The 18,649-nt window shown below is 43.1% G+C and overlaps 2 protein-coding genes across 3 annotated transcripts in view; one reads left to right on the forward strand and one right to left on the reverse strand.

The window, feature by feature from the left end:
- LOC125137531 (DNA-directed RNA polymerase II subunit RPB2) overlaps window positions 1–16,974 on the forward strand; it is a 49,190-nt gene extending 32,216 nt beyond the window's left edge. For both annotated transcript variants that reach the window (XM_047798291.1, XM_047798290.1), the window contains 10 exons: window positions 569–737; window positions 8,607–8,703; window positions 9,931–10,025; window positions 10,550–10,800; window positions 10,879–10,968; window positions 11,685–11,792; window positions 12,468–12,581; window positions 13,380–13,540; window positions 16,094–16,289; window positions 16,731–16,974. In XM_047798291.1, the coding sequence (XP_047654247.1) occupies window positions 569–737; window positions 8,607–8,703; window positions 9,931–10,025; window positions 10,550–10,800; window positions 10,879–10,968; window positions 11,685–11,792; window positions 12,468–12,581; window positions 13,380–13,540; window positions 16,094–16,289; window positions 16,731–16,820 (1,371 nt within the window). In that variant the 3' untranslated portion in view covers window positions 16,821–16,974. The remainder of the gene's footprint in view (window positions 1–568; window positions 738–8,606; window positions 8,704–9,930; window positions 10,026–10,549; window positions 10,801–10,878; window positions 10,969–11,684; window positions 11,793–12,467; window positions 12,582–13,379; window positions 13,541–16,093; window positions 16,290–16,730) is intronic.
- The window catches only part of IGFBP7 (insulin like growth factor binding protein 7), a 74,367-nt gene continuing 72,615 nt past the window's right edge, over window positions 16,898–18,649 (reverse strand). Inside the window, exons 4-5 of the mRNA XM_047798302.1 lie at window positions 18,425–18,551; window positions 16,898–17,155 (exon numbers count right to left, since the gene is read on the reverse strand). Of these exons, the coding sequence (XP_047654258.1) occupies window positions 17,136–17,155; window positions 18,425–18,551 (147 nt within the window). The 3' untranslated portion in view covers window positions 16,898–17,135. The remainder of the gene's footprint in view (window positions 17,156–18,424; window positions 18,552–18,649) is intronic.

An 18,649-nucleotide genomic window follows, 5' to 3' on the forward strand; every position in this document is an offset into this window, starting at 1 on the left:
TGGAGGTTCCCAGGTTAGGGGTCCAATCCCTGGCCTACACAACAGCCACAGCAACTCAGGATCCGAGCTGAGTCTGCAGTCTACACCACAGCTCATGGCAATGCCAGATCCTTAACCCACTGAGCGAGGCCAGGGATTGAACCCCTGTCCTCATGGATGCTATTCACTGAGCCATGACGGGAACTCCTTTTTTTTTCTTCTTTATTTCTTTCTTTTTTAATGTGGGCATTTCTATGGCTTGTGGAAATTCCTGGGCCAGGGATTCCATTCAAGCTGTAGCCGAGACCTGCACCACAGCTTCAGCATCACTGGATCCTTTAACTAGGAATTGAACTGGTGCTACCACAGAGACAAGCCAGATGATTAACCTACTCTGTGCCACAGTGGGAACTCCTTGTGTTTGATTCATAAGAGCCGTAATTAATTATTCCAAATAGTTACCACTTATCTTTCAGAAAAAATAGGAACTTTGCCAAGTATATTTCTAATCTATGAAGTGTTCTGTAGAGCATATTTATGTAGAAGTAGTTACGTTTTCATTGATTGTGCTTTTCATGGCTCTCTTTAGTCCCCCAGAAACACATACCAGTCTGCCATGGGGAAGCAGGCCATGGGGGTTTATATCACCAACTTTCACGTGCGCATGGACACCTTGGCCCACGTTCTCTATTACCCTCAGAAACCACTTGTGACTACACGGTCTATGGAGTATCTGCGATTCAGAGAGCTGCCTGCAGGTTTGTTCCATTTTGTTCTGCATTTTTTAAGTTTCTGCTATGCTTCAGGCATTCTGTGGGTGATTGGGAGGGTTAATGAAATGCATACGACAGCCTCTATTCTCTTGGTGGGAAAACATGAACACAGTTAAATAAAAAGGTAGATGTGTGGAAAGTGTTATGATGAAAATATAACACAGAGTGAAAGGATTGATTCCTGTTCAGTCGAGAGCTAATTTCATGGGGAGGTAGTGATTTGGACTAGAATGAAGTTGATAGAAGGGCCTGTAAATTTGCGAGGCAGTTTGAACAAGAACCTGGGATACTGAAGGCCACAGTCAGTACTTGCGTCCACAGGTGTGGTTGGGTGTGCATGGGGAGGGGCACTTGCTCTCATAGCCTGGAGAAGCAGGTTCGTTTTTTGAGAATGAAGAGCTAGCCAGCCTTTTTAAGCAATTCATTTAATTTAGGATGTTGATCTGGCTGTCACATCAGGGGTGACTTGAGCAGGGGGATCATTGAGGGGTTCTTGGGCAGTCGTCTCAGTGAGAAATGGAAAGATTCTGATTGAGAAATGACAAGCGGGAGAGGTGAGACGCCGTTGGAATACACCTGACAGGACTTGACTGCTGACCAGGTGTGCGTGATGGAGAGGAATTGGCAGTATTGCTGGTGTTCCCGGCTTGGTAATCAAGGAGCGAGAGCTGCTGTTAATAATACTGGGAGTATGTTGGAAGGAAGGAGTTCTAGGTGTAAGATAAGAAATTCAGTTCTCAACACGCTGATTTTGAGTTGCAGCCAAAATATCTCAGGAATGATCTTCCACCAGTGAGTTGCAGATGTGGCTGGAAAGGTCAGCTCTAGAGCTGTGAAGCTGCTGATATAGTCATGATCATTATTCATTAGGGTGAAGTTGCTGGGAGAAATCCAGAGTGGGACTCTCTAAGCCAGAGACAGTCAGAACTCCAGGCACCAGGGGGAAAAAAATCATGAGATGAGATTTGAGCTGTAGCTGGTAAGGGGAGGAATTGGCAGGAAGAGCTGCTCGGGCAGCCTGGACAGCAGGTAGAAAGGTGCTGACCAGTCCGAAGGGGAAGTGTAGTTCTTTGACACGATTGTTGTCTTAGTATGTTAGCAGAATTTTGGCTTGACTGTGAATTGCATTATTTAGTAAAGTTTGCCTTGTCAACAGTGGCTTTAAATTATTTACTGTAATAGGGGATCTAACATTTTGAAAGCAGATTCTCATGTTAGAATGATTTATTTTCAAAGCCCTCCACAAGGGGTTACTCTTGTCTAGAAAAACACAATCTGTTATGTTGTCTACAATATGCTCATATCTTTGGGCTATGCTCGTAGTGCTCTTTCTTCAATATTTAGATATTCATTTCTTTACAATTAGAGAAGAAAAGAAATACAGGTGAAGGATTGGATTTGCAATAGAATGTTCTGATGTAAAGTGAGGGCATGACTGGTAGGCACTGCATGCTTTAATATGTCATCTGTTTAAAAAACTTTATTTGGAGATAATTTCAAGCTTGCAGAAAAGTTGTACGACTATTATGAAGAACTCCTATACACTCTTCACCCAGGTTTCCTTGTTCCCATGTCACCATTTGCTTTATTCTTTCCCTTTCTTTCTCTTCCTGAACCCTTTGAAAGTAAATTGCACATCACTCTCGAATTCTTTTTTTTTTAATAGTTATTTCCCCAATACAATTTTTCCTACTATACAGCATGGTGACCCAGTTACACATACATGTACACATTCTATTTTCGCACATTATCGTGCTCCACCATAAGTGACTAGACATAGTTCCCAGTGCTACACAGCAGAATCTCATTGCTAATCCATTCCAAAGGCAGTAGTTTTCATCTCTTAACCCCAAGCTCCCTAACCACCCCACTCCCTTGGCAACCACAAGTCTATTCTGCAAGTCCATGATTTTCTTTTCTGTGGAAAGGTTCATTTGCGCCTTATATTACATTGCAGATATAAGATATCATACAGTATTTCTCTTTCTCTTTCTGACTTACTTCACTCAGTATGAGAGTCTCTGGTTCCACCCATGTTGCTGCAAATGGCATTATTTCATTCTTTTTTATGGCTGAGTAGTATTCCATTGTGTATATATTACCACATCTTCCTAATCCAGTCATCAGTCAATGGACATTTGGGTTGTTTCCATGTCTTGGCTATTGCGAATAGAGCTGCAGTGAACATGTGGGTGCATGTGTTTTTTTTAAGGAAAGTTTTGTCTGGATATATGCCCAAGAGTGGGATTGCTGGGTCATATGGTAGTTCTATGTATAGATTTCTAAGGTATCTCCATACTGATCTCCACAGTGGCTGTACCAGCTTACATTCCCACCAACAGTGCACGAGGGTTCCCTTTTCTCCACACCCCCTCCAGCATTTGTTACTTTGTGGACTTATTAATGATGGCCATTCTAACTGGTGTGAGGTGGTATCTCCTGGTAGTTTTGATTTGCATTTCTCTAATAATCAGGGATGTTGGAGTTCCCGTCGTGGCGCAGTGGTTAACGAATCCGACTAGGAACCATGAGGTCGCGGGTTCGATCCCTGCCCTTGCTCAGTGGGTTAAGGATCCGGCGTTGCCGTGAGCTGTGGTGTAGGTTGCAGACAAGGCTCGGATCCCGAGTTGCTGTGGCTGTGGCGTAGGCTGGCGGCTACAGCTCCGATTCGACCCCTAGCCTGGGAACCTCCATATGCCGCGGGAGCGGCCCAAAGAAATAGCAAAAAAGACAAAAAAAAAAAAAATCAGGGATGTTGAGCATTTTTTCATGTGCTTGTTGCCCATCTGACTCTCAAATTCTTCGGTATATGTCTCCTAAAAGGGACGTTCTCCACAGCACAACCATCAGTACAGGAAATTATCGTTGACGCCCATCCAGTCAGTGTTTAGGTCCCCAGTTCAGTCAGCCAGTTATCTTAATCATGTCCTTTATGGGTTTAGGACCCACTCTAGGGTCATACATGTTTCTTTTGTCACCAAATCTCAGACAGACCTTGAGTCTTTCCTTGTCTTTATGGCCTTGACATTTTTGAGGAGTCCAGGGCACTACTTTGTACACTGTCTCTCAGTTGAATGTGATTTGTTTCCCCATGATTTATACTTCAGTTCTGGCTTTTTGGCGGGCCTGGTGTTGAAGCAATACTGTATGCTCAGTGCATTGTATCAGGAGGCACGCGCTGTCCTTGTGTCCTGTCATAGGTGATTTTAACTTTGATCATGAGATCGAGTTGGTATCTATGGTGCATTGGGGTTGGCGGCTTATCTGCAGCGTTGGGATGCAGGTTCGGCCCAGCACAGTGGGTTGAGGATCTGGCTTTGAGGCTCAGATCTGATCCCTGGCCCATGAACTCCATATGCCTTGGGGCTGCCAGAAAAGAAAATAAAGGAAAAAGAAGATGGTTATCTGTCAGGTGCTTGCCATGCAATCACAGCACGTGGCGTTCATTGTATGACCCTGGCATTTGCTCAGTCTGTGGATGGAGCCCATCTGGCGTCCTGGCCCTGCTTTAACAAGCTAGCTGTGTTGGCCACCTTCTGAGCCCTAAGGAAGGGCTGATTGGGTTATCTTGCTAAAGTCTTTCTTATTTTTGCTTTTTAGGGCCACACCCACGGCATATGGAGGTTCCCAGGCTAGGGGTGGAATCGGAGCTGTAGCTGCTGACAGCAATGCAGGATTAGAGCCGGGTCTGCGGCCTACACCACAGCTCATGACAGTGCTGGATCCCTGACCCACTGAATGAGGCCAGTGATCGAACCTACATCCTCATGGATCCTGGTCAGATTAGTTTCTGCTGAGCCATGATGGGAACTCCAGTAGAGTCTTTCTAATTAGTAGTATCATTGCTATCACTGTCCAGTACTCTTAGCTTGATTGACATCTTCTGGGAGCAGAGATCCTTGTAACAGAAATTCACTTTGACCTAAAGTGGTTGAGGAGTTCCTGTCGTGGTGCAGTGGTTAACAAATCCGACTAGGAACCATGAGGTTGCGGGTTCGATCCCTGGCCTTGCTCAGTGGGTTAAGGATCCGGCGTTGCTGTGAGCTGTGGTGTAGATTGCAAATGCGGCTCGGATCTGGTGTTGCTGTGGCTCTGCCGTAGGCTGGCGGCTACAGCTCCAATTAGACCCCTAGCCTGACAACCTCCATATGCCGAGGGAAGCGGCCCTAGAAAAGGCAAAAAGATAAAAAATAAATAAATAAACTAAAGTGGTTGAGATACATGGAGTCTCCTCAGTGCTGAGTGGAGGTTTACAGTGGGTGGGACAGAGTTGCCAAAAGGGGTTTTTGAACCTGCTAGGGAGTGGGTTTGATCCTAGGTTTCACGTGGTTATAGTCCTTGAGATCACAGAGACTTCTTAAAAGCTACTGATACTTACTGAGCAGTTTGTATGAAACACCATCCAAGGTGCTTTATACATGGCATTGCTTGGCATCATAAAAGCTTTGTGGGAGTTCCCATTGTGGCGCAGCGGAAACGAATCCGATTAGGAGCCATGAGGTACAGATTTAATCCCTGGCCTCACTCAGCGGGTTAAGAATCTGGCATTGCCATGAGCTGTGGTGTAGGTCGCAGCTGTGGCTCGGATCTGGCATTGCTATGGCTGTGGTGTAGGCCGGCAGCTAAAGCTTTGTTTCTATCAGTAGCTTGGGAACTTCCATATGCACAGGTGCAGCCCTGAAAAGACAAAAAGACTAAAAATAAAAAAATTTAAAAAAATAGCTTTGTGATGTTTTTTCACCTACAAAATGAGAAATGGTACCTGCCTCATAAAGCTTTTGTTGTGATTAGATGGTTAAATCCACTTAAAACTCATGGCATGTTGCCTAGCAGTTAATAAAGGACGAATGAATGTTAGCTGATGAATAATGTGACTATGTTATCTCTCTTTTTACACATGTGGGGACAGGACCAGGAGAATTATTTGCCTGGAGTTAGGCAATAGGCAATTTAATGTGTAGATCTGGAATTTAAACTCTAATCTTTTTCTTCCTTTTTGACCAAATATGGGCTTTCCCTTTTTTTGTGCTCTATCCTCTTCGCTACATTCTTTTTTTTGTCTTTTTAGGGCTGCATCTGAGGCATGTGGAAGATATGGAAGTTCCCAGGCTTGGGGTCAAATCAGAGCTGTAGCTGCTGGCCTACACCACAGTTCACAGCAGTGCCGGATTCTTAACCCACTGAGCAGGGCCAGGGATCGAACCCGAGTTCTTATGGATCCTAGTCGGGTCTCGTTACTGCTGAGCCATGATGGGAACTTCCTATTACATTGTTTCTTCATTTGGGGCTTTTAAGCTAAGAAGAAAATATTAGAACTATAATCCAGAATTACTGTTTTTAGCTAAATGTAGCTGGTCTCTCAGCCTGTACAGACTTGGAGAAAGCTTGTAGAATGGAGGGGTTGCCTCCTAGGCTGTAGTAGGGGTGGCCTGGGCGAGTGACCCAGGGAGTGTTACACAGAAGGAGGAAAGCCCCCAAGGCCTAGATAGCTGGGCGCCTGCAGGCCATGCTCCCTGGAGAATAGGGGCCATGGGCACCTTCCCAGAAACACCAGGCGCTCTGGGGAAGTCATTGCCATTCCGTGTCACATCGTGGTGTCACGTACGCCCTGCTGCTCTCATTCCCTAAGAGTAGGATTGATGTGGAGTTCCCATCGTGGCTCAGTGGTTAACGAATCCAACTGGGAACCATGAGGTTGCAGGTTCGATCCCTGGCCTCACTCAGTGGGTTAAGGATCCAGCATTGCCGTGAGCTGTAGGTCGCAGATGTGGCTCGGATCCCGCGTTTCTGTGGCTCTGGTATAGGCTGCCTGCTACAACTCTGATTAGACCCCTAGCCTGGGAACCTCCATATCCAGTGGGAGCGGCCTTAGAAAAAAGGCAAAAAGACCAAAATAAAAAATAAAAAGTAGGATTGACTCACAGCTCCTAAGAGCCTGGGATTTCTGAAAGCTCGGGTCTCTTCAGATCCCCTGCCTTCAGGAGCCCACATGTTTGTGAACTTGCTCTGCATCATGCAGCTTGGCAGAAAATTGTCTTTGCCTGGAGAGTCAACACGGAAGGGTGGTTTCGGGTATTACCAGAGCGCTTAGAAGAAGTCATTTAGACCTGGACAGGGGCACTCTTGAAGGTGCCTGTGACATGACTGAGCTCAGAAAACCCTTCTTGGTTGGCTCCCTGCTGCTGGGGGCTCTACCTCAGGTGCCCCCACCATCCACTGGCAGGACTCGACTTCCCTGCCACTGCCTTCCCTTGGAGGGCTTCCTGCCCCCATCCTCCTCCAGCACCACGTTGTCCTTCTCCCTGCTCCAGCTTATGTGCATCAGCATATCGGGGGCTCAGGACAGCAGAGGTCTGGTGTTACTTGATCCTTCTCTCTTAGCAAACACAGACTGCGGGGTCCGCTTGGCACCGAGGGTCTAGTGTGCAGGCCCAGATTCCTGTGGGCTTGGGGTGGAAGGTGAGAGGTAGGGTGGGAGGCCTGCCTGCTCCCCTTTTGCCATGATTGTGATGTTGTACACGCAGACCCAGCGATGCCAGATCTGATTTTTCAGGAAAAGCTTAAAATCTATGTTTCATGTGAACTTATTTTTTGTAACAGTAGGAATGAATTCAAGTTAAAAACAAACTGGAGACACAGCTACCTTGGGCTGCTGTGTTTAAGATAACTAATGAAAAGCTCTCTATGGCAGAGTCAGAAGAACTCTAAAGGAGCAAACGTAGTTATTGGGGGGAGGCCTGCCTCTTGCATGTATTTATCTCCCCAAATCGGTTCCTGCCTTGGGTTGGGAATGACTGGGAATCAGAGACTCAGAGGAGAGACCAGCAGCTTAACAGCATTGCCACCTGTTACCTGCTCTTTGTTCCTTGAAACTCTGACACCCCTGCTGTTCACATGAAAGAGTAAATGAATGGTATGAATCCTCTCAAAGGTCGGTTCTGATTTGAAAATTGAATTTTGTTCTAGGGAAGCAGATAGAAACTGTTTATTCAGAATTTAGTAATCAAAACATTCTGTCATCCGGATTTTGGTTTCTTTGTATTTTGTAGTCATAGTTTTTACTCCACATTTTTAAATATGTAGATCAGAATATTATATCAGCTATAGCTTTAGAGTTGAGTGTGTTTCAATTTCTGGAATATCTGATGATTCACATCTATGTGAATTACGTTCATTGAAACCCCAGGTACATTTAACAATCGTTTCTTATATTGCAGTTGACTGTAGTTTACAGCTTTTTTTTTTTTTTTTTTTTACTTCTTTAGTAGTTGTTAACTTGAAGTCTTTATGGTCTCATCAAAAGTAGTTTTGGCAGCAGCAACTGAATACAATTGCTGTAGGGAAGATAATACCACTTTTTTGGTGCATAGGGAGAGGGTCTGGGGTCAGAGCAGGGCCAAGAATAGGAACCAGGGTCATATCAGATTCAAACCCCCAAATCAGGGGGATAGGAGCTGGGGCCTGAGCCTATTGCTTCATAACTGTGGAATCATAAATCATTTTTTTTTAGGTCTTTATGATAATGAGAATAATAACGCCTTATGGCACAGGGTTCCTCTGAGAATCAGGAAACTTGGTTGGGGAGGTACTGTATAAATATGAGGTGACATATATAATCACTGATTATAAAAATGATACACTGGGAATGACTGCTCTTTAGGATTTGCTTACATTAAACATTAAGCCATCAGAGTAGTTGTCTCACAGATTGCTATCGCAGGAGGAGTAGACTTTGACAGTTACCATTGGCGAAAACAAATGTGGCAAATATGATTAAATAAAATTGATTTGAAAGAGGCAGTTTTTCTGTTTCTCGAGTGATGCTTTAATGTTGGCTCTTGAATCCATTTACAGGCATTAACTCAATTGTGGCCATTGCATCATACACTGGATATAATCAAGAGGACTCTGTTATCATGAACCGTTCAGCTGTAGACCGAGGCTTTTTCAGGTCAGCTGTTTTATATATTTATACATATATATACATATATATATGTAAAAGTGGTCAAAACACAGATATAGTGGAAATATTAATATTTTAATCCAAAGAGTTCTGTAAAAACAGGTGTGACGTGTGTGTCCAAACCGTTGGTGGTTTTGAATGTCAATCTGGAAGAAATTTTGACCTGAGAGCAGAGGAATTTTTCTGTTCTTGTCTCTGCCTCCAGGAAGCTTTGTGCATATTTGGCAGACATGTGCTGTGTGGTGTCCTGTTTAGGGCCAAGTGCAGTAAAAATCAATGTGCTCCTCCAAAAAGGAGGAGGCCTGGCGATGGTCATGAACAACTGCAGACACTGCTGCTTGTATCTCAGGATTTTCAGAGGCTGTATTTTGAACACCCCACCCCCCGCCGCCCCTTTGTCTTTTTAGGGCTGCACCCATGGCATATTGGAGGTTCCCAGGCTAGGGGTCCAATTGAGGCTACAACTGCCGCCCTATACCACAGCCATAGCAACACGGGATCCGAGCCACATCTGTGACCTACACCACAGCCAGCTCACGGCAACGTTGGATCCTTAGCCCACTGAGCAAGGCCAGGGATCGAACCGAAATCCTCATGGATCCTAGTTGGGTTTGTTAACCACTGAGCCACAACAGGAGCTCCTTGAGCACCTCCCCCCCCCTTTTTTGGTAAGCACTTACATGTTTGTGTTTGGATAATAAAGAAATGTCTAAAGAAGAAATAATAAACCTAGAGTTTTAGGACCCATAAATACCTATTGTTAAAACTATAGTATATTTCCTTTTTTAGTCTCATATTCTGTTACTTTTCAGTTTAACATCAAACATGAATCTCAAATCCATGACATGAAAATTGGTTTAAACCTGGGAATTTAGAAGAGAAGATGGATTTTTGGTTGTTGTATAGTTGCAGAGGGTAGCAGTAAGACTGGAGATGGATGTCGTAGCTTCCTATCCTAACCTCTCAGCAGCCATATGGGAAGAGAGCCTGGGTGACCCCCTCTGAGGGATCTTATGGAAGGAGACTGGACTTCTGTAATTCAAGTTGTGCTAAGGTCATGGGTCAAAGCTACATGTGATCCTTAATATAGTTAATTATCCCAAATTCATGGTTTAAATTGCCTACTAGATAGCAATTAAGTAAAAATTATCTGTATGTTCTAAGCCTTATTATTAAGGGAAAATAGAAATTAACTTTAGAACCATGTGCTCTTAGGTCTGTTTTCTATCGATCATACAAAGAACAAGAGTCTAAGAAAGGGTTTGATCAAGAAGAAGTTTTTGAGAAGCCTACACGTGAAACTTGCCAGGGTAAGGAATGCTAATCTTGAAATTATGGAATTCAGAGTTAACTTACATGGTTTTCCTGATGAATTTTTCTGGGTCTTTCCCTTACTGCCCCTTTTTTTGGGAGTATGTTTTCTTGTCATTCTTAGAGCTCATATTTAAGGAAACAGGTGTGTTTGTCAAAAGTCTGCACCAGAGAGAGGGCTTGCTGCATTGTCATCCCATCCGTGGGGCCTGCCCTGAGGTGGGAGTTAGGAAATCAGAGGGTCGTCTCATTTCATGGGACACACTGCAGCCCTGTTGTCCCTTGGACTGTATTTCACAGGCACTTCCTTCCCTCCTCACTGTGCTGTGACCTTAGTGTTTGTCTCAAGCCACAGTGTTTGTGTGTGTTTAGCAAAGAATGAGAGGATACCTAGAATTAGATTCCTGTTAACTTCCCTCTAAATTGGAACTGATTTATGTATTTGGTTTTTTATCTTTTGAAAGGGGTTTATGTGACCTCATTATGCTAGCACCATTCCAGGAAGTTCTGTCTTTTTTCTCAGGTATGAGACATGCCATTTATGACAAGCTGGATGATGATGGTTTGATCGCTCCTGGGGTTCGTGTGTCAGGAGATGATGTTATTATTGGCAAAACTGTGACCTTGCCTGAAAATGAAGATGAGCTGGAGGGTACTAACAGGCGCTATACCAAGAGAGACTGTAGCACCTTCCTCAGGACCAGTGAGACAGGCATCGTGGACCAGGTTATGGTCACTCTCAACCAGGAAGGATACAAATTTTGTAAAATAAGGGTGAGTGTAGTTCTGTGGCAGTGCTATTTGTGGGAGGGAGACAGGCTGACTTCACTCACCTATCTTTGTATAATTCAGGTGCGCTCCGTTAGAATTCCACAGATTGGAGACAAATTTGCAAGTCGACACGGTCAGAAGGGTACTTGTGGTATTCAGTATAGACAAGAGGTAAGTATCTTTTATCACCTCTAACCCAAAGTTTTGTTGAGCATTTTATTAAATCAAAATGTGCTTTAAGGGGAGTTCCCGTCGTGGCGTAGTGGTTAACAAATCCAACTAGGAACCATGAGATTGCGGGTTCAGTCCCTGCCCTTGCTCAGTGGGTTGACGATCCGGCGTTGCCGTGAGCTGTGGTGTAGGTCACAGACTCGGCTCAGATCTGGCGTTGTTGTGGCTCTGGCATAGGCTGGTGGCTACAGCTCCGATTCGACCCCTAGCCTGGGAACCTCCATATGCCGCAGGAGCGGCCCAAGAAATAGCAAAAAATAAATAAATAAAAGACAAAATGTGCTTTGAGGAGTTCATGTGGCTCAGTGGTTAACAACTCTTGAGTAGGAACCACAAGGTTGTGGGTTCAATCCCTGGCCTTGCTCAGTGGTTAAGGATCCGGCGTTGCTATGAGCTGTGGTGTGGGTCGAAGACTCAGGCTCGGATCTGGCATTGCTATGGCTCTGGCGTAGGCCAGTGGCTATAGCTCTGATTAGATCCCTAGCCTGGGAACTTCCATATGCTGCAGGAGTGGCCCTAGAAAAGGCAAAAAGGCCAAAAAAAAAAAAAAAGTGCTTTAAGAGCCTAAAGGCAGTAGAGCCTGGGCCCTTCATTTCAGTGTTGGGTGGTATCTGAACACGCCATGTTGAGAATGACTTGTAAAAATCCCTTTATAGGATATGCCTTTCACCTGTGAAGGCATCACCCCTGACATCATCATCAACCCCCACGCCATCCCCTCTCGTATGACGATTGGTCACTTGATTGAGTGTCTTCAGGGGAAGGTAAGAGATTTCTTTAAAAATGTAGCTTCCAAATTGCCGTTTCTTCTGAAATGTTAGGTGCTGTCTCTTATGTACTTTGGAAAAAGCCAGTATGATACTTACTTTCCTGCTTTTCAGTTGGTTATGATTATGTCTCTTTTTTTTTTTTTTGCAAAATTATGATTTAAGGATTTTGGTAAAACCTACTACAGCCATTCTTTTTTATATATGTGGTTATTCTTTGACAGGTTCTTTTCTGTAAGTGGTGCTTAGCTTGTGGAACTAGTAACTTTGTAGCTGTACTGTTAGCTCTGTGTGCATCTTCCAGCTGAGGTTTTCTGTTTTTAAGCTTTTTACTAAGGTAAAATGGCTACAGCTTGCAACATATGGGTGGCTTTGTTTTAGGGCATTAAAATGTTTGGTCACAGGAAGTATTTGGGAGTTTTTTTATCTGGTCTCATGGAGAGCTTCCTATTTGAAGGCTTATTGATTTTTTTAGGTAAACAGTTTGTTATATTTTATGTAAGATGCTAATAAAATGAACCTTACAAAATTACATAGACATTTAATTCTTAGTCTTAAGTTCAAAATTTTCTCTTTTGTAGAAAGGATTTTTTTTTTTTTTTTTTAATTGACGTAAACTTCTAAAGGAAGACAGAAGGAAGCAGACTTTTAAAGACTACATTTTTTTTTAAGGTATCAGCTAACAAGGGTGAAATTGGTGATGCCACTCCATTTAATGATGCTGTTAACGTGCAGAAGATTTCTAATCTTTTATCTGATTATGGTTACCATCTCAGAGGAAATGAGGTATGTTTGCTTTTACATTAGTCACTCATGTGTATTCTTTTCTGTATAAGTGTAATTTCATTCTTAAACTTTTTGAGAGTTCCTTTGTGGTGCAGTGGGTTAAGGAACTGGTGTTGCTACTGCACTGGCTCAGGCCATTACTGTAGTGTGGTTTAGTCCCTGGCCCAGGAACTTCCACATGCTGCCAAAAAGAAAGAAAAGTAAACCTTTCACTGACAAATGAATGTATACACACACACACTTCAGATGTGTGCAAAATCACGAACGTGCAGATTGATGAATTTTCACCCAGTGAACACAACTGTGTGAGTGCCACCCAGATCCTGGAAATTACCAGAACCTTCTTAACCCCTAAATTCATCCTCTTGTGTCCCCTTCCGGTCACTACTTCCTGTCCTAACCTCAAGGTAGCCACTCTCTTTACCTCTAACAGGATAGAGTAGTTTTGTCTGTTTTTCTTTCTTTCTTTCAGGGCTGTACCTGCAACATATGGAGGTTCCCAGGCTAGGGGTCAAATCAGAGCTGCAGCTGCCAGCCTGCATCACAGCCACAGGAACACCAGATCCGAGCCACATCTGTGACCTATACCACAGCTCAGGGCAACGCCAGATCCTTAACCTACTGAGCGAGGCCAGGGTTCAAACCCGCAACCTCATGGTTCCCATTGGGTTCATTACTGTTGAGCCACAATGGGAATTGCTGTCTGTTTTGATTTTTATAGAAATGCAATTATATATGGATATACTTTCAATTTGTTTAATATTTTTAAGTCTGTGGTTTAAAACCTACTTGTTTCAGGTCCTATACAATGGATTCACTGGTCGAAAAATCACGTCACAAATTTTTATTGGCCCCACGTATTACCAGCGTCTGAAGCATATGGTGGATGATAAGATCCATTCCCGAGCTCGGGGACCTATTCAGATCCTTAATCGGCAGCCCATGGAGGGGAGATCTCGGTAAGGGCGACGCGTGGTCATCACCACAGCGACAGAAAAGAAGGTTCTCCATTTCTTCCTTTTTCAGCACCCTGAGGGCTGGCTTTTGTCTGGGAGTTGTGCCTTTTGCATTTATCATGTCAGAAATTAAAACTGAGAAAGGTTTAAAATATTTATTATTTAAAAGCAGTGACAAACCCATTGCACGTTTACTATAACATTTGAAAAGTACTGTCCAAAAAATTTAGTAATGAGTGACATTAGTTTACATTTTCACGAATCCTTTAATGAACTGGTTTGTGAGAAAACGGCTGGCATCGTGTGTCTGCTCCTGCAGTCACCCCACTGCTTCCTATATTTTACCTTTACATTTAAGTGTGTGAGGAAAGGCTGACCTCACATATACGTGGTTGGAAAGGGAAGCATATTTTGATAATTTTCAAGTGATTTTGTTGCTGCACCAAAAGGACAAGTTGTTGTTTCTTAAAGGTTAGCTGTGATGTAGAATCTGAAACCACTTAAGTAACTCTTATATTTATTACGTTAAAATCCGTTGGATATTTATTACATTAAAATCCGTTGGCTTGTCTTACACTTTGAATGTATTTTATACATATGTAACTTTATAGTATCAATTGATCACTTGGAAAATACGGGTACAATGAGTTATGCAGATTTTTAAATGTTGACACATTTCATTATACAAAAGAAAAAATTCACATTTGTGAATATTACCACCATGTCATTAGAAAAGTCTTTACGTATTGGGAAGTTATGAAGTCTAAGTGTTGGATAGAGGATTTCTAAAACTCTGATTTTTGATTGAAAACTTACATTTTAAGTCACTTTCAACAAATACATAAAATTGTTTTCCTTAACGTGAAAGGCTCACTTTGTTCATTTTCCAGAAAAATGCCTTCCACATATCTAAGTCTGAATTAACATAGTTGGTGCTAATGTGGATCATCACAATTGGTGTCAGCTCTTTTTTCAAGTAAAAAAGACATTTCGTGATAAAGGCGACAGGACTGCCATCTTCAGAGTATAGCAGAAGTGCTGTGGCAGCTCCTTATTTTATCATAGAATATTAAGAAATGTGTACTCAGGAGGTCAAAGTTCAAGAGAACTAATCATTTTTACTACTTCATTAATGACATTCTTAAAGTAAAACTGGTTTTCCCCCTTGAGATACAGTGGAGAACATGACTGCAGGTGAGGTTCTGCCGCCTTGATGTGTTCAGGTGCCAGCAGTTTTATTCAGTAACTTTTGCAGCTCTCAGTACAAATGATAGCACTGTGAAAGAGGCAGTCATGTTGTTGGTATTATAAAAATAGTTTTCATCCTCCTGGGGGCTATGCACCATACTTTGAGAACCCTTACTTTCCAAGATAGGGACCTTATAAAAACTAATCACAGTGCCTCTTTAATATTACTAGACATCTGGTGTTCAGATTTCCTTGATGATTGCATACTTTAAAATAGGTTTGTTGGTTTTAATTAGGCTACAGGTAAGGTCCATGCCTTGCAATTGATTGACCTGTCTCTTGAATTTTCTTTCTAATCCATAGGTTACCCTCCGTCCTTGCTGTTTGTTGGATTAACTGGGTTGTTTGTCCTGGAGGGTTTCTCATATCTGGATTTTGTTGATTGTACTCCTGGATTGTGTGTTCTATTTTCCTTGTAAATTTAGCTCATCAAATCTTGATGAGATGAAGGGTTTGTGTTCCTTCACATGAACACTTCAGAGGCAGCAGTGTACTGTATACTCTGAACAGCTGGTTGTCTTTTATGACTTTAGCAACTATTAATGATCATTACTTAAAATAATTAATTGCAAACTGAAGAGATCTCCAATTTTATCATTCATTTATTAGCTCCAATACTTTCATAGAGAAAAAGTGTTTCCTCAGCTGGTTCCCTAGTGACGTAGCTCATACAGGGGAAAGGCAGATAAATGTGTGATTCCTTCCTTTTATTTACCACTTTTCAGAATGACAAGTTGGTTGCCTAGAATCCTCCAAAGTTGACCAATTGTTTTGTTTTTGGTAATACCACCAAGCAGCTCATCAATCTTGTTCTTTGTAGTAAGAATATTAAGGATGCCATCACAATTCACTTGTGTGGCCACCTGAACAATGCGTTTCATTTCACTCTCTGCTGGGCAAACTGTTGACTCTTTATCTGTTCTTTCCATTACCTTTGCCAACATGCATTTCTCATTTCATGCTTGACTGCCTGGGTGACTTATTCTTGGAGAAGATGCTTTCCTTAGATTGAATTCTGTTAAGTTCAATGATAGTATGATGAGTCTCTAGTCTGTACTCGATTGTATTTTATGAGGAAAATTATGTGTTATACCTGAATCTAATGTGTGTACTCTGGGGACCTTCTACTATACGTTAAATAGCTGGTAGACTTCTCAAGCTCCTCACCATGTAGTGAGAATGTGGGCATATAAAAATTAGAGTCCAAATCTCCTTTCCTAAACAGTGTTCTTTATTTTTGCCGTTAGTCAAAGTAGCATTGATAATAGAAAATAAGCACAAAATAGTCAGCTGTTTTTCTCTTAACAGTGACGGTGGCCTGCGTTTTGGAGAAATGGAACGAGACTGTCAGATTGCCCATGGAGCAGCCCAGTTTTTAAGGGAAAGACTATTTGAGGCATCAGATCCTTATCAGGTTCATGTCTGCAACCTGTGTGGCATAATGGCGATCGCTAACACCCGGACCCATACGTATGAATGCAGAGGCTGCCGGAATAAGACTCAGGTGCGCTAGACCTCATGGGCAGGTGCTCTTGTTCAGGATGGGACCCTGCTGGTCTGACCATGTGGGCAGATTTAGTGGGATGGAACAGATGGGCAGTTTTGACAGCAAGCTTCTGTCAGATTCCTAGTTTGAAATGAGGGAAAAGGTAACAATTAGGTTTTTCAAAAAACCAGTGTAAGTTTTACCTTAGAATTCCTCTTGGCTGTTCATCTTTTGGAAGTAATAAGGACTTGTAGAAGGAACTTTAATCATGAAGGTGAATATAAATTAGGTCTAGCAGAAAGGTGAAATACTGAAGCCAGTTAAGAGAGGGAACTACCAGAGGCCAAGGTCATAGGCTGAGTGCTGGTACCAGTCACGCACTCACAACCTAAGTGCGTGGGTTAAGGGCCATGAGGGCGCTGCGGTCTGTCCTCGCTAATGGCCTTCTCTCTGCCCTAGATCTCGCTGGTGCGGATGCCGTATGCCTGCAAGCTGCTGTTTCAGGAGCTCATGTCCATGAGTATTGCACCTCGGATGATGAGTGTTTAGCTCTCTTACAACTCTGTGTGTCTTGTTTCTATGATACGGCTTTAAAATTTTTTTTTAATTAATGAAAGTGTACTGTATTGTGAGAAAAAGCATTTTATTTGTTTTGTTTAATGATAAGCATGCTTTTCTGTAAATACAGCTTTTGTAGATAGTCTTGATGTATTACCTTTATTTCATATTTCACTGTGTAAAAACCACTGAATATTACTAAAGTGTTAGTGTACTGCATGAAAAGAAGCTGGTTATTAGGTGAGAACCAGGGCTGTAGTTATCCATGACTACTTTTAGCTACGCAGACTAATATACTCTGCAGTTTTACAGCTCAGCACCTTCACCTGTTTAAAAAAAGAAAAAAAAAAAAGGTAAGAATTAGTTTACATGTGTGAACATGGTTGACTTTAATTCTGAGAAAGTTTAGTGTTTCCAAATAAATGAAGATGTTGAAATGTAGGGCTAAGAGATGAGACTGTAGCTGGCCCTGTGGAATCTCTGGAATTGGAGCTCTGTAGGATGCTGGATGGTGACCCTGGCCTCTGTAAGCGGCTTCCTCACAGAACTGAGAGAAGCAGGTTGACAAACGAGGCGGGTGAGGTCCAGAGGCTCAGGGCCCTCCTTTGAAACTGGTTCGCAGGCAGACTCCCAAGTGGCAGAGCTGAGACTTCACACGTGCCTCTCGGCGGCTGCCCTGTTTCTTCCTGTCACACCATGGCTAGCTGACCCAGCCCTGGCGGGGCTTTGGCACAGGCTGACAGGAAGCTGTGTTCTCATTTTTGGCTTAAAACCAGTTCAGTCCTCGATCTAAGAGGACCATTAAATGTAGAGCAGCGTTGCTCTGGCCTCCCCAGGATGGGTGCCTGAGGAGGCCTGTGATGGGTGTGACAGATGTGGCAAGGCTTGGGTGCTGGCTAACACACTCTTTTTTTTTCTCAGAGAAAAGCTTAAAGTGAAGGACCAGAATTGCCTATGATAATTTCCTTTTAAATGGGAATTTAATAGTCACAATACTAAGAAAAATGCCATGAAAATAGAAAGTTCTGGGAAATATAAGCCAAATCGGGTTTGAGTTTCAACTCTTATTAAGATAACAACGGGAGTTCCCGTTGTGGCGCAGTGGTTAACGAATCCGACTAGGAACCATGAGGATGCGGGTTCGATCCCTGGCCTTGCTCAGTGGGTTAACGATCCGGCGTTGCCGTGAGCTGTGGTGTAGGTTGCAGACTCGGCTCGGATCCCGAGTTGCTGTGGCTGTGGCATAGGCTGGCAGCTACAGCTCCGATTAGACCCCTAGCCTGGGAACCTCCATATGCCGCGGGAGCGGCCCAAGAAATAGCAAAGAGACAAAAAAAAGCTAAAACTATAAAAAAAAAACTTAAAAAAAAAAAAAAAGATACAACGAAAGCACCAAAGTCCTAACAACAGTATTTCCATCCAACACGGACTGTTCTTCGGGAGCCACCCACCGTCCTCCTGCGTAGATACTTGATGGCCTGTGTGGATTCTGAACAGCACGGAATGCCAGTAAGAGTTACTCTGGCACTTCCATGCTTCGTTCCGTTATCAAAAGCACTAGTCATTTTGAAATAGCTATGAGGCTTACTACCTACCTTTTTTCACTGGTATCTCATGTAAAGTGTCAACCACTGTAATTTTTGCTGATGCTGAAGCCTGTCCTTGGGAGTTAGCTGCATGGCACTCATACTCTCCAGCGTCTTCCTTACTAAGAGGAGATATCTGGAAGGAAAAGTGTCTTTAGAGTTCCCACTGGGGCTCAGCAGGTTGAGAACCACACCAGCACCCCCGAGGATGCAGGTTTGATCCTTAGCTTGACT

This window comes from Phacochoerus africanus, chromosome 10 (genome assembly GCF_016906955.1).
Source record: "Phacochoerus africanus isolate WHEZ1 chromosome 10, ROS_Pafr_v1, whole genome shotgun sequence".
Classification (NCBI taxonomy): Eukaryota; Metazoa; Chordata; class Mammalia; order Artiodactyla; family Suidae; genus Phacochoerus; species Phacochoerus africanus.